The 16,282-nt window shown below is 32.3% G+C and overlaps 1 protein-coding gene across 12 annotated transcripts in view; it reads left to right on the top strand.

Annotated features, from left to right (window-relative positions):
* Positions 1-16,282, top strand: part of raskol (Ras GTPase-activating protein raskol) — a 131,650-nt gene that overhangs the window by 27,538 nt on the left and 87,830 nt on the right. For 4 of the 12 annotated variants that reach the window (XM_090119468.1, XM_090119460.1, XM_090119462.1 and 1 more), the window contains exon 2: positions 56-953. The exons of 2 other annotated variants lie outside the window; for them this stretch is intronic. In XM_090119468.1, the coding sequence (XP_089975594.1) occupies positions 134-953 (820 nt within the window). In that variant the 5' untranslated portion in view covers positions 56-133. Of the gene's footprint in view, positions 1-40; positions 954-16,282 lie in introns of all 12 variants that reach the window. 6 more of the 12 variants (XM_090119459.1, XM_090119463.1, XM_090119467.1 and 3 more) reach the window with 2 other exon arrangements.

Below are 16,282 nucleotides of genomic sequence, written 5' to 3'. Positions count from 1 at the left end.
AGTTGTGGATGCCAACCGTAGTGAAATTAATTTTACTCAGTTTCGTCAATGAAAGTAGGTCATATTCTTCAGTGAAATATGAGGACATGAGATGAGTATTAGTGATTTCGTAAAGTGATGGTGTTTGTAAGCGATGCCAGACTGGCGATACAACGTGCTGTCGACGAGCGAGGCGTTTATAGATGCCGAGGGGGCTCCACCTCGCGACCCCTTCGCCGCCAGCTATCCTCGTCGTGCAGACCGCTCTCGACCTCCGCATACCTGTCCGTATACAACTATCTTCCACGGAGCCCGCTCTCATGTTCCCTATCGCCTGCCGCCTTTACATAGCGATCCTGGAGATCCCTACGCAGATGTATATTCCGTAGACCGATCTTCCAATTTGACGGATACCTCGAGTTTTGCTCGCTATGAAGACTGTCGCTCTCCCGTAGAAAGCATCCAATCGCATACAAAAGAGCGCATCCACCCCAGTGAAAGATTGGATAGCAGTGTTGGAGTTCAAATACAAAAAGTGCCATATGCTTCCAATGTATTTTTCATATCTACGCAAACAGAAGCAGTACAGCGAGATGTTAACGGTGCCAACCTATTTGTTGTCGAGGGGTCGGAATCAGATGCATTGTCGTCGTGTACTTGTGACAGTTTTGAGCGATGCGAATTTGATTGTAGGGATTTTGAACCTTTCTCTGACACCTGTTGCTGTGATCCTCTCAGCGATGGGGTGTGTAGTCGCAGTCCGAAAGAAGTCGAATCGCCAGAGAATTTTTGTGATACAATAGTTGAAGAAGATCGTGTATCAGTACGGAGTGATATGGATGGTTTAGATTTGGCATTATTTGAGCCAGCGCAATCTGATCCTGTGGGATGTGAAGGCAATTCAGCAGATCAAAACACGACGTCTGTCTCTGCAGCTCTACGCGGAATTTTGTACGCGCTTCCTGATAGTAGTGGTAAGTTGATATATTTTTCATAAATGGCATCACTATACATGTTTGCAGATGTCTCAGTCATTAGTTTCGCGGTGTGCTGTGAGGCGATGTCATTGCGCTAAGCTACCATGTGGTCTGCGTCCGAGGTACTCGTATCGGATACGAACAACGGTGTGTGGGAAATTACTATCACATCAATCACTCAAAGTCATTGTCATAGCCGCAATATCAGCAAGTGTATTGTGAAAATCATGGACTAACTATAACTAGAGAGGAATGTCGTAAGCATCGCATGGTAATAGGATGACGGTCATGATCCGCAATACAAGGGCTTGACATTTCTATTTATTTTATGTTCATGTTCAACAGCTATTCACCGTTATATTTGATAAAGATAGACGTCTGCCACTTTAACTGTTCATGTTTTTGTATACATAATTATTTTGGATCAAAATAAAACATAATAATATGATGTAGACTTTAAGGTTATTAGATTGTGATTTGGTATGTCATCATTATGAGACGTAACCGTATTTCTAATATGAAACTGTTCATCACGGAAGTCTAAGAGCTTTTATGGGAGTCGTAGTGCAACAAACTGCGTACCGTTACCGACTCAGAAGTTTCTAATTACCGGTGGATATAGAGGACGATTGTTAACTTACATGCAAATTCGATAGATCTCGTACAAGATAAAGCAGATACAATACGTGTATTCATTAGTGGTGTCCTACTTAGAGTTTTATACGAGCTGCTTTTTACATGATCTGATTTATTAAACGAATGACGATCAAATGAATACCGTGTGAAAATTAATATTTAAAAGTAACGGTTATGATGTGATATAACCTATTATTAAATATGTAAGTAGAATTAAAATTCCTTGATGCTTGATAAATTTGGTTTTAATGTCTGACGAGATTTGATAACAGGTTCTTGAGATCTGGTTTGCTGGCAAATATTATTACATTTAAAAGTAAATCAGGGACGTGTTGAGTGAAATGATTGAAGATTTCTGACTGATATTTAACTGTATTTTTTTTCTCATTTTGGGGTAGACTCGCAACAAGATTATGTTTAAATGGTAATTTGTAAATCATCAATTTTAACTATCTAAAACACAATTATGCTTTTAAATGATCTAATCATTATAGTTGATGATAATTTCGGTTTTTAATGTATTAAAGCAAGATTATTTTTTACAATTTCAATAAATCAAATACCTCTTCATTATCTATCAATACAAGCACATTACAAAGATATCAATGTTTATGGCCATGTTAAGCTATGTCGCTATTGAAATGCTCGAGAAACAAGCAATAAAGCCGGCGTAAAATTGCCGCATGTATAATTTGAATCACATTATTCGTGGTAAAGTTATACAGAATATTGGCAATGTGTTTGTACTGCTATTGTTAACAGCAGAGGCCATGGCCGAGACGTGGCGGACCGTATAAACATCAGCTCGCTCGATGAGAAACCGCAGGGTCAATGTAGTGTGCTTTATGGTGTTTGGTTTCGTTTAACGTAGGTGACAAGTGTATTTTATTTTTATCTTTTGCTAAGCTTGATAGTGTGATTGGGAATTTGTGATGGATCTAAGTGGTTTATATGAGCATAAATGGTAATAAAATACGTGATAAGGGACGTAAAAAGATTTTTTTTCATTGTAAGTATACAGTACAAATAAACATATAGGTACCTTAAGAAATAACCATAACCATAGACAAAAAATATACAATTATAAAAAATAGTAAAATAGTACCTATACTTAGGCTGTTATACATTTTATTATAGTCCATAAAATAATTTATTAGTTTACTTTGAAACGATTCATTCATGTGTGGCTTATTGTAAATTCGGACCACGTTATATACCTACATGAATTAAGCACTGGCACAGAATACATAATAGTAGCTAAACGCTACAGAACGGACACTCTCCGCCTCCCGCCAAAATTAAACTTACCTCACCCCCGCGCGATCAGACATAAAATGGGCCATATTTTTCTGAAAGGACGATACGCAACAAAGATTGACAACATTAATCAAATTGACTTAAAGTAATTTTATTATTTTGGATTTGTGATTATCGTTTTTCGTAGAAAATGGTTAGATATTGTGCTGTTTACGGATGTATTTCATCAGAAAAACGAGAATTTTTTTTTACGCTAGTCACAAATGTGCCAACCATAAAGCGTTAACACACACATTTGCAGTCTCTACAGTGTGACTGTCAAAACAATCATTTTGTATGGAGTGTCCGGGGTGTGGCACTGGCATACATTTTAAACTTGAATTTTTTATCACGTGTTCTTCCATCCTCAAATTCCACCGATTTATATGCTTATTACGAAGCTTAAAAATAAATCAAGATACCATTAAGATCGAAGCAAATGAACAGTTAAACGACAATTAAGGCATGACTACTCCTTTCCACTATGGAACAAAACATTTCACTCTGAACATATGTAATAATAAATAATACTTTTCCAACTTCTTGGTTTTATACCCTAACGACTAGTTTGTTAGTTAGGTTCCAACCGGTAACGTGGAAGTTCAGCTATTAGCGGCGTTCATTAGGAAGCTTTCTTGTTTTCATTTAATTAACTTCTTGTGGCGGTGCAACACTTCGAGATGAGAATATTTCAATGCTATTGTAGACTGTTCTATATACAAAATAACGATTATAGTAGTTTCGTATTGTGCTTCATATAGAATTTTCATACGACATATAGATAAATATGATTTACTGAAGTTCAGTATAGTCTGTCTTATTTACCATTTTGTGTTGTCCCTTGGTAACTATGCTACATATAATAGCTACTGCAGTTGCGCTGACTCAGTGACTCGTTTAACATTTTGGATCTCTCTTTGGAGACTAGGCCACGTTTTTTCTATAGTTACTTTTTTAGAAAGAAAGAAGAAAGAAAATACATTTATTTGTACCGATGCACATTAATACATAAAAAATAAATAAAATTAACTTATAACTAGTTACAACGGCACAAAATGGATAATATCCACTCAGTGCTTTGAGAATCTAAGGACATATAAGACACTTAGATTCTCCACTGATTTTCAGTGGACACCACATTGACATCCTGACAGTGGCAGTGTACATATCGCTGCCCTAGTTCAACAGTAAGATATTTTGAACAAAGTATGTTTTGAGTTATTCATACTTTTATGATTTTAGTGTCATTAATTCACTCGTTGTTAATTGAAATGTGGTTGATTTTTTAAAACTATAGTTTGGTTTCATGTGTTACGGAGTTATTTATATTTCAATATTAATAAAATAATTTGAATATTAGTTTTAAGGCTTTTAATAGTAAGATAACCTTATATTGAACTCAGACTAAATAAAACATGTTTTGTATTTTTAATGTTGTCTCTAAAATGGTTTATTAAAAATTAAGTTTATATTGTTACTCATAGAGTTTTACATTCCAAATTTCAATTTGACTGAAACGGTATAGCAATAAACAAAGATTCAATAAAAGTAAAGTCATATTACGTCTCATAGTGAGACAGTTATTGCGGTGTTTGCTATTTCGCGTAATGGTGAGCAATTTGTGCGAAACAATACAGATGTGAAATTGAGCTTACGGTATCTAATTATGGTCGCTTTGATGTGGTTTAAATTTCGATTATAACATGCCTTTAACATTATCTCATTCGCTTGTTAGTAGTTAGTCATAGACCATAGTGGCAATAACAAATAATAATAGTTAATGGATACTGTTATCAGAGCGTATGATTGGAGAATTTCTAAAACGAAAGGTGTTTTGTGTTTCATTTTGAATAGGTACAATAAAAATTATTGACAATCCAGAAACCATAATTGATGTTTGTTGTAAAATAGGGACTTAAGTACTAATCACGGATGTATACAATTAATAAGACACCCAAAATGTTATTAGTAAGATCAGCATTTTCGTATCATGCATATTTATGATTCCAACCACGCGAATTTTGGACATGTTGATAACAGAAATAAATTGATGTTTACTTTTTGCCACTTGACTCACTTATTGCTCATCAATGTTTACAACTTGAGTTGTAATCGATTTTTCAAATATATTCTAGGATTTTTTTAGAATCGTCGTGTTCGCTCACTGCAAATAATCTAACTCGTCACGCAATGTATTAGTAAATAGCGTTTTAATTCCGTTATAAAGTATTTGTTTCAATATCGAGCGGCTTTTGCGAAATTTGGTACGCGATAGTTTCATCTACTGATGGATCTTTTCGAGATTAGATGTAGGTAAGCATCGATTCAATCGTTTTTTTATAATACTATAGTTAGTGTTACAAATATATTCCTATAAAATAAACTAGGTGATTACTTATCATCATATAAAATAATATATAATCATCTTTGTTTGAGTAAAAACTATTGTAATCTAGACTTTATATATGGTATAATATGTACTTAAATGTATATAAATTGAAAGAGAAGCTACGACAAAGCTCGATTACATAGTCAATTCTTCTTATCTTATGGCCGACGGAACACATCGATTAAATAGGAAATAACATAAGCACTAGCGAACCTATTAAAACGGCTTAAGATAAGATAGAGCCTGAGATAAGTCCTTGATAAGCTCGACGTAACGTTTATTTATAAATAATTGCTCGCATGGATTTGTTTACTTATTTTTAAAGTAAATGATAGATATTAACATAATGTATTATGATCAGTATGCTTGGTTTATATTTATAAAAGTTTGGTTCATATTTTTTAATATGTATTATATTTTCGTGACTAAGGAAGTTTCCGTTATTTATTTATTTTATTTTTTATTATCAGGGATTTTTTTCATCAAATAACAATTGATTTAATCAATTCCAGAAATCAATAACCATTGCGCTACAATATAGAGCAGTGACCAAAAGTTCTCTTAAATTTGTGATTTGAGAAAGACAGCCGTACTTAATAAAAAGAACCAAATAGTTCGATGGAATAGTCTTGGTACATTATAAGACACCATTCTTATAAGGTAGAAGTAGAGCTGGAATTCAATTTGATTGCATAAGTATTCCTTACCAACACTCTCAGCAGTGGCGGTCATTGGCTCGCTTTGAATGGAAAGACGTGATCTGTGTTGTTGAAATTAAAACTCGGTAGCGGTTCCAGCGATTCGTAGTAAATGTACTATTTAATAGATATTATTTAACGACTATGTATCACTTTCGGTGCATAAATTGCGTTTGTGTTCCCAACAATGCGTGTTGTAATTCAAAGATAACATATGATTTAATGTCTATGCCTATAGAAATGATTGTAGGTTTAAATGATTGCATCTACTCGCTAACTTGCACTAAGTATATGTTTGTAGACCCAGATAAATCAATGAATTCTGTTTCGAGCGTTTCGTAATTATTTCGAGTTTACCACATATCTACTTATGTCAAGGCTAAGTAATATGAGATTCCGTTTTTTTCATTATACGAGTAGCGGCTGTGGGAATTGTAGATACCTTTTTAGAATTCGGTTCGAGTTTCTGTTTTGTTTGTGTATGTATCAGATGTAGGAATATCAATTTACAGTTCATATAAAACTTGATGTAGCCTGGAGGAGGGTTTATTAAAAAAGTGCTTATCGTAATTGGCAAAAGGGAGTATCAAATGTATTTATTTTGACTTATTTCTTCTTCTTCTTATGTCTTTCCTTTACCTATATCAAGATAACAAAGTATTAAATTAATTCTATTTAATTATTCTGAAGTTCATAGTGTAAAAAAGATTTTTTTTCATAAAAGCAGTGGTTGTGTGTGTTCTGTTGCTAAAAAATGTGTGCTAGGCAATATACATAATACACATTTGTATGCAAAAAACGCAAAAGCTTTTTAATTTGTTTGTCTTTTGTAAAGGTCAAATATGTATTTAAATAGCTTGTTGTTTTTATATTTATATGGCACATGTTTTATTGTGAGTGTCATTTTGGATAGTTCAACCTTTATATAACATTTTGCACAATTAAATAAGTGATGAAATTACAATATTTTGAGTAGATTTCTTTAGTTCACAAAGTACTTTGTTATACGGTATACTCATGCATATAATGATTATAAGAGAAGCTATTGTGCAAGAAAAAAGGCTTTATCGTCTTAATCAAACAACTGATCCTAATCTATTTATGTAACTGCAAAAAATTATGAATAACAGGAATTTAATTCTTATGCATTTGAAAAATGGGCATGTGTTCTCAAACAATTGGAACACCATGTGCGCTGATAAGAATGTGTACAATAAAATGATATGGGCACAAGGCAGCTTGCAGCTTGCGCACGCGCTTGCCCAGCACCTGTACTTGCGGTCACTCGCCCAACTGGTTCATTTTCATACTCACTCTTGGCCACAGTGACGTCAGACATAACATTTAGAAAAAAATCGTTATGACCACTTTCGGCTTTTGTTATATTAATTATTCTAACCATTTCATACTTCATGATTTCATCACAACTTGTGATTTAATATCGTTTGCGTTAATTAACGTAACATTATCTAGAGCAGCCATGCATGAAAGGATATTGGTTAATTGATCATTCCACAGGTACATTTATAATACTATGAACAGTCGACTAGAATTAACAAGTCGTTGCATTCACTATATATTTACTACATTTTGAGATAGTAGTTCGCAAATATGAAATACGTTGACACGAGAAACTCAACTACCAAGATAGTATACGATTAAAAGGTATTTAAAGTTACGTTTGACATTTAAATTGTACGTACCTGCAAGTTATTATAATAAGGCTGTATTTTATAGCAAACAAAAACACCAATCCACGGAACATTTCTTGATTATTGCTATTTCAAAGTGGTTATAATAATTACATGCCAAATGTTATTTATTTATGGTTTATTTGGGTTAAACTTAGACTTCGTATGTTCGGCATGTTCGGCTTCTGTATTCGAATTAATTTAGGTGTTGAAGTTTGGTACTTACATTATTTATGAATGTCGAGTTCGTGACTCAAGTGTGCAGCCGATTCATAAATTATAATCCCCTTTGAGTCACGGCTCTATGCGAGAAATGGGTTGAAAAATTGAATAGTGTATTCATATGATTTCCTTTGATATGATCTTGAATGAGGTCGGTCGTTCGGAAGACGTGACATATCCAGAATATATGAAGCTTTTATGAATGTTCACGTTTCTTTGTGTCGAGTTGTAAGACAAATGTAATTTGTTTCAATTGAATCGTGGGATTGAAGATCTTATAAGCTTTATATGTGGCTTAAATATTGTATCATTTTATTTTTTTACGATATATTTAAAACATTCTCATTTCCTTTTACAATATTAGACTTGCCAAGCTGGAGTATTCTCAAGCTGCTTTACATCCTTTGGGTATTGAATAATAATGAAATAAGGCATTGTATCGACATGTCAATACAAACGAGAGGAAGTGCATCACTTCATGGAAGTATGCTAAGAGCTTGCGCGTGCACACTAACTTCCTGTGCCACGTGTCAAGAGCGTCAATGGTGAAAGTTCTTTTTCTGTGATATGTACCTACACGTACAGTGACATTAGGAACGTAGTACATATTATGAGGTAATTATGGGAACTCACAACCTCTAATAACGAACTCTTCCGTTTAGAATGTGTCAACGTATAGTATCTATTACGTTAATTATTATGATCCAGTGTGGAATAGTAACGTATTTAATATGTATTCATTTGTCGTTTGAACTGGAACGCTCCAACTGAAATATGTGTTTATATTGTTAAATGTAGAGTGGGTTGTAGAGTTAGATCTTGGATACATTAATTTTTATATGTCAAGATTGTGTGTAATATAATAACAGTAAATAATGTAATACATACTTAACATTTAATCGCATCTTTATGTTCAGGTCACAGCAATCAATCTATTTGAATAATGGGAAAATTTGCTAATTGCTCATACATTGATTTGCTGAGATGGATCAATAAACTCAGATTCCATGCAAGATTGCATATGTATCATCAAAACGAGAAGCAAGTGAGGTCACATTGCTTCCGTCGTAAAATAATAGATGTGTGTTATTCAACACTATCTTTGTTACATCAACTGTACGGTTGTGGGAATATTTGTGTTTGTTATTATCATTGTTGGAATACGTTTTCTGGGTAATATGATCGCGATCGTGTATCGCTTTAAGCTGACACGTTTGTTTTCATTCAACTGTATGATTCATGGAGTATGCCGACTGCTGCCCTCAACATAATAAGATCTACTTCAATGGCACTCCTTCCAAGCCTCACACGCCCTCTTAAATGAAGCTTTAACATTCTGATAGTTTTCAACTATCCTGGTCCGAGGAACCATATATAATTTCTGCAGCTATAGAACCTTTATTGTAAAGAATCATCACAAAAAACTATATGTATGACCTCGTTCTTTTGATGCCCATGAGCAATTTAGTTGTTTAAAATTATTAATCACAAGTGATTCGTTTCAATCAAATTCTATTAACTGCTTATAAAGACACCGTTACAAGTGATGGACGTTAAGCGCTCTAATTGATTAAATACCTTATTATATTAATACAGCTGTTATCAAAGTGTCATTCATCACAATAGTAGTCGAGATTAATCTTAATTCGTTTGTTTAAGTCTGGTCCCGGTCTATTTGTGTCAGATTGCTTTCTCTATGTGGGTTGTGAGGCCCTGCGTGCTACCACCCACGCTATATGTAAATTCTAAAGTACATATATAAAATCAATCATATTACACACAAGTATATGTTACGTAAGTCAATACTGACATGAATATGAATTAACTTGTTTTATTAGGTTTAAGTGGTGATAGGTTTCAATAAGACTTTCCGTGTTTATCACTTTGATATCATATTTTTATGACTACGCTAACGAGGAGTATACTGAGATGACTTGTATAAAATTCAATCCACCGCAACTTCTAAAATTAATTGGACACATATTGTTAGTTGAATATATTTGTAAAGAAACTCAGTTGTAGAAATAGCAGTCTTGATAGAATTGCTATTGGTTTTTTCATTTTTTATTTAGTAACTTGTTATTCCGATAAGTAATATTACTTAATAGCTAAGGTTTTACAGCACTCAGAAGTGAGTACTATTTTTCAGTAGTAACTTCACATAATAAATTGGCTATTGGCTCTTTTCCCAGACTCCACAACAATGGAAGCACACTGCAGAACATTTCAGCCCTGCTTTTCGACGTAAAAAAAAACGCACTTCCAGACACTACCTCCTGGGTTGTGGGGAAAAGATTCAATAATTAATTATTAATAATATTGTAAAATTAATTATTAAAAATATTATTATAACAAAAATAAAATAATTCCTGGTGACAAATTATTATTAGTACACACATAATATATCGTATTCTGTATAGTAAAGAGTACTTAAAATAGTACTCACTTCGGATGGCTGTAAAACCTTAGCTATTTACTTAATGAAAAAATGTTGTAAATAAAAGTTGTTCTACGAAAAACAATCTACAAAAATGGTCTGATATAATTTCTTCGTAAACTTATAAAAAAAAGTTTTATTGAAAAATATAAACATCTCTAATTTCTGAACATTTTCGCTTATAACTTTTTTGTTTATAGTTCTACGACAAAAAGTTACTGAACCTAAGTTGTAGAGAATTTAATTTGCAACGAATAATGTTAACATTGTTTTATTATCAGATAAATAGTTTAAGAGATATATCGTAAAAACCATTTCAACCGCTATTTTCAAGATGGCGGCCGTGGGACAAGGGTGGCGACCCCACAAACTTGGTGATAGCTTCACACTGACCCCCCCTACACATCAAAAAAATAAAATTGCGTCCTCTAAAAAATGCGACCCCAAATGTAACTTTTCAATGGACCAAATGTCAACTGGTTCTATTACTCAACTATTTTTTTAAAGGTTACAGGTTATATGTAGATATGACCTAAGTAATATATAGTTGTCATACTTACTTCCTATTCATAAAACACTTTAAAATGAAATTATTGAACATTATAATAGGTATATTACTGTTAAAAACACATCAAGTAACATGTATAGGTATTATAATTCGATCATAAATCTAATAAGTAACTAACAAAATCAGCTTCTATTCGTAGAAAGTGCATAGTCTAGACTCTAGGTTGAATGTTAAATTTAAATCGAACTTAAAATGAGAGACTTGGCAATATGTGACCTATCCTTATGAATATTGTGGATTCATCGCCTACGCTACTATCAGCGGACGGGAAGCAGTAACACAAGTTATAAATAATTTGGAAAATCCAAAAGTGCACGCCTCATAATTTTTTTTTAATAAATATTTATTAATTATTATTTTTGTTTATTTAATAACAATTAAACCACATCGAATCAGACCCTGAAAAATGAAAGGGTTCTATTCCTGAGCATACTCAAGCGTAAGAGAAAAAAAAAGACTCGATTAGTAAAGTATTTCGGTCGCTATCGTGTTAACAAGAAAAAGGATCCGCACATACAGACACACGGACGTCCAAGACAGAACTTTTTTAAACTGTTTTTTAACTAGTTTAAATAACAAAAATGACATCAAAAATTTCATGAACGTTAAAAATAGTGTTTTTTCTTAATATGTGTGTGTATGTATTATCTAACAAGTGCAATGTATGATACATAAAGACATTTTAAGTTTGAAAAATCAGATGTTTTGCGCGAAGTGACAGTAGTACCCACCTCAACGCTTCGCTTATGAGGCGTGCAATATTGTTATTTGTTATATATATGCATATGCTATGTTTCTATAGTCGATACGCGATACATAAGAGAGATTTCATAACATACACGTAATATTTGTATAGAATTTTACTTCCAATGTTAGTATAATCTACTTTTTATTGTAATTTCGAAGTATGTTTTATCCCTTTCCAACAGATTAACCATTAGAAGTAATTGTAAATAAGTCGTAAATATATTCTTCAAAACATAAAAGCTTTTATTTAGCTAGTAATTTACGTTTAGGCTCTCACTGGGCTTCTGACTAAAGAAATGTAAACAATTAAGCAGATTATATTATACATTCCCACGTTATTTCTTGTTCAATGTCAATGGACGTTTGCGAATGTGAACTGTGAACTAAGTTATAATTATTAGGGTTTTGCATACGGCTTGTGTACAATTGTCTACAGCGTGAATGAGTCAAAGCCCTTTGTAGTCGACGACTGACCTTTAGGTTTACTAAGCGTAGGGAAACGGGGAGAATGGATTTTTTGTTAGAAACGTAAAGGTCAAGCTGTACAACATATTATTACAGGTGAACTATGACGAACTAAATAGTATATGTTGACTATGAGTAAGCGCCCTATATCTTGTTATTGAAGGTTACAAGTTTTAGAATGCATTACATAATGTTTGTATTTTAATGAAGTTTTTTAATCGTTAACATAAGTACTGAATGACGAGGAGCTTAATATTTAGTTGAATTGATTATTTCGATTGACAAAGTTTTATAATGCTATATTTATATTAAGTGCAAATTTTTTTCAACTCGAGACTATTTTGAAAAAGAAAGCAGAAATGCCTTGAAATAATATTTTAATGAAAAAAATAAGTTCTTTAGAATGGCGACAAAATTATACATATAAGTACAATAAGCATAATTAATGAATTGCGCATATTGTAAACAGTGGTGTTAATGATTTCGCATGTCGCAATAATAAAGTGGCTACTTAGGGCCAATTTCCTTACTATATTTGGAATATAAACTTCAACAAGTATGTTTTATACAAACTTGATTTGGTATTTATTTAACACGGCGTTATTAATTGAAAGGACCTGTTGTTTTTTTATAAACTTGTTTCAATTTTATGCGCCAAAGTACTTTATAAGGACGCTGAGTCCAATATAATCACCGTTTAATGATTATAAATTAAATCTTGTTCAGGTTACTACATAAAGTTCAAGTGCTGCAATATGGTATTTTAATAATTATTATCATGATAAAATTTCTTAAATACAAGTAGTATCAAAATAAAGCTGTTCAAATCACGAATAACAATAGCTTTTTATAAGATATTGAATTTTAAAGCACAAACTTGTGCCGCTGAACATCCTCCCACTCTATTTAACATTGTAAGTTCAATGCGCTTATGCATAAATCAGCATTATAATAGCTCCTTTTGAGTTCAATGGAGCGAAGTCATGACGACATGTAATCATGCCTTAGACGGTGTTTGTTTGCTGAGCTTTTACCATTTTCTGTAAAAACATAGACATACATTTATAATAAATAGATATATAAAACTAAATTATACGAACGAAGACAATGAAAAAGGTACTATAGTTACTAGTTACTACCAAAGCTTTAAAATTATCAAAATAAAAAAAAAGTTTTTTTTTAAGGATATATGTACATTTAAAAGATACATCCAATAATGTCGTTCGTTTAACAAGCTTATTTGTCACTTACTGTTTCTACTTTACATTCTGATTTCTTAGGTATCCTTCTATTTTAAATGGAAATTTCTAATTAAGATATCGTACAAATAATGTAAAGGAAGTTGGTGCTAGTAGAAAATTCAAATAGCCTTCTAAGTATGCAATATGAGTGTATATATGCACTTTGATGGCACCTTTTATGCTTTAAGCCTAGTCGTATCCCGTCTGGCGTATCCGTTCTAGCTAGATGCTTAATATATTCATGAATATTTATTTTAATACTAAATGTTAATTTGAGAGACAAGATTTAGTCACAACCATTAGTACCTGTATATAACCTTACTACAGATAATTCGTATTAAAACGAATAAAAATTAAAAAGTCTCAAGTTGATACATAAAATAGGATTTATTTCAGGCGCATTTACGTAGGTGGTGTTTTATTGTAAACAATAACTTAAAGTATTAATATCGCGGTGCACAAACGCAAAGTGAACATTTCGATTCTTCAGTGCTCCCATTAGCAAATGTAATTGTGAGCCTAATAAACATTTGAATAGGATATTTTGCATAACAATAACGAGGCGCACGGCCACAATAAACAAAATCTGCAAGCAAGAAAGATATGCGGTGCATTTAAAAATAGTATCACAATAGTGGCTGGTGGCCCTTATTTTGCTTTTGGTACCTAGCCATATCTCTGTGCAAAATGAGCGTGCGTGACCGAGTCCCGAGATACTGACGTCGATTGCTAGCGGCACTATGAAGTATGAACAGAAAAGCGAGGTATTTTCATTTTATGTACCTTTAGTGTACTATAATCATACGTTGCGGAGCGGAGTACTTGCATTGTTTTTTTGTGAAGCTGTGTTGTAACTGACGAACTAGATGCTTTGTGATTGAGCTATCGAAAGCTTTCTAAATTGTTTTTTATAACATGGTTATTTAAATTAGTATGGATAGAGACAAGTTGTTAACATGACAGCCCTCATGGTTTATCTTGTACGTACATCAAAAGATTTTGTTAGTTACATTTCTATGTGTTATAATTTATAAATCTGATTTTTCATCTTTATTTTTCAACACTTATTCCTTAGAATCGTTAGTAGATACTATTTGTTGAATTTAAATTGCAAGTGCAATTAAAGATTAAGAATAGACGAAAAACGTTAAATCAATAGACACTTCCCTAGCAAGAAAATGGATGAAATAACCCCTTTAGATCCATGGTAAATGTGTCATCCGCATCTGCATTCATCAAGCTTTGCTTCTAATTCATATGTAAAATCTAAATATGGATTTAAATTCACACATCCGTTTGTACAGTTCACACAATATATCTTAGCGAGAATTACCAGAATTAAATATCTTAAATGGATATGATAGTTGGAAAAAAAGTCGTATTGTTGTAAAGAATCTCTTTATTACTTAAATATGTGATGCGTTATTATATTGAAGTTGAATAAAATCCAGTTCTCATCTAAATAGTTAAATAAATTATACTTAAGTAAACGAGTTTTAGTCGATTGTTATTTTCAAATCCCCTCTGTTAATTGAACAAATTCAAACTAAGAGAGTGATTTTATGAAACATAAACAAGAATTTTTTTTCAAATAAATATAAGTATTAAACGTAACAAAGCTTTTGGCTCTTGTTAATTGTACTCAACCGCGTTAAATAGACTTAATGGAACACATTAATCCATGTAGTCGTGCGCAACGCGTACTTTATTAGTTGAATAAGTACATCAATTGGGATGATTGTATGTACTTTATCTTTGGGAACAAAGGGCCTTTAAGTGACACTAATTTGTATGATAGAAAATAATTGAATTTTTCGTGTCGCTTTGTCCTCTTCTTGCTAATAGCTTTTAGTTTAACGATCAGAATAATAGAAGTCAGATTTTTTTAAATAGTGTGAAAAATGTAGTGGTTCCTAATAAGAAACCATATTTATAGCTCATAAATCAAGAAGTATTAAAAAAATAACTTTAAAAATCTGATTTTAAGCTTGTTAAAAATATTAATACATACTTATTTGTTTCCTCATCACATAGTGTAAAGCCAATACCGTATAAGATGTAACTATAATATATAGTCTGCATTAGGTAAAATTGCAATTATGGAGTTGTGTAAGGATTGCGTATTACAATAATTATAAATTATCGAACCGATTTTACTTTACCCTAAATAATTAAATTTTCCTTTTTAAGCTGGGCCTATGAATAATTACGTAGACGTGACCGTGTTATTTCTTATTTACTACATTATATCGTGAAATTGTTATGTAAACATTTACAAATGTTTTTATCGCTTTAATTTATTATTAGAAGCAATTACTAATACAATCAAGTGATACATACCTTATTTATATTAGCAATAATACTTGACAGTCGAAATATAGTACATACGAGTAATGTTAAGTAGAGTTTATGTGTATGTGTATATTTAACTTTATTTCAATTTTCAGTTGAATCTAACCAACAGTTGGATAAAATTATTTTATAATTAATTCTCATTTCTTTTTGCATTTGCACTAAATGTTAATGCACAAAGTGTTGCAGTAATTTCAGTCGTAATATTTAAGCTCAATTGAATTTATGCAACAACTTAACTGCTAAGTGATTGGTATACAAATATTAATATAGTTACGCCTTCCTCATTACATCGAAATTGAGTTGTCACCTTATAGTGTATGGGTAGAAAGTTGAATGAAAGTTTAGCCTGTTAAAGACACGTAAGGAAACTATTAAAACTCATATTCATACCGTTACGACTGCATTCAAACCCATACCGTTATGTTTAAGAGTAGGAATCTTATGCTACTCTTTTACGCCGATCTTCCCTGGGGGTGTGGTGTCTTCCTCGGTGCAAAGCCTATTCGTGCTGTAGCATGCGCGAACCCCATACAGGAAAAATCCCAAATCATGTAAAAGTATAATAAAAAATAAATAACGTC

The sequence above is a fragment of the Colias eurytheme genome, chromosome 3 (assembly GCF_061535395.1).
Source record: "Colias eurytheme isolate Ceu_HAF_F1 chromosome 3, ilColEury1 Martin Lab GWU primary, whole genome shotgun sequence".
Lineage (NCBI taxonomy): Eukaryota > Metazoa > Arthropoda > Insecta > Lepidoptera > Pieridae > Colias > Colias eurytheme.
This window is presented reverse-complemented; position numbering and strand designations above follow the sequence as displayed.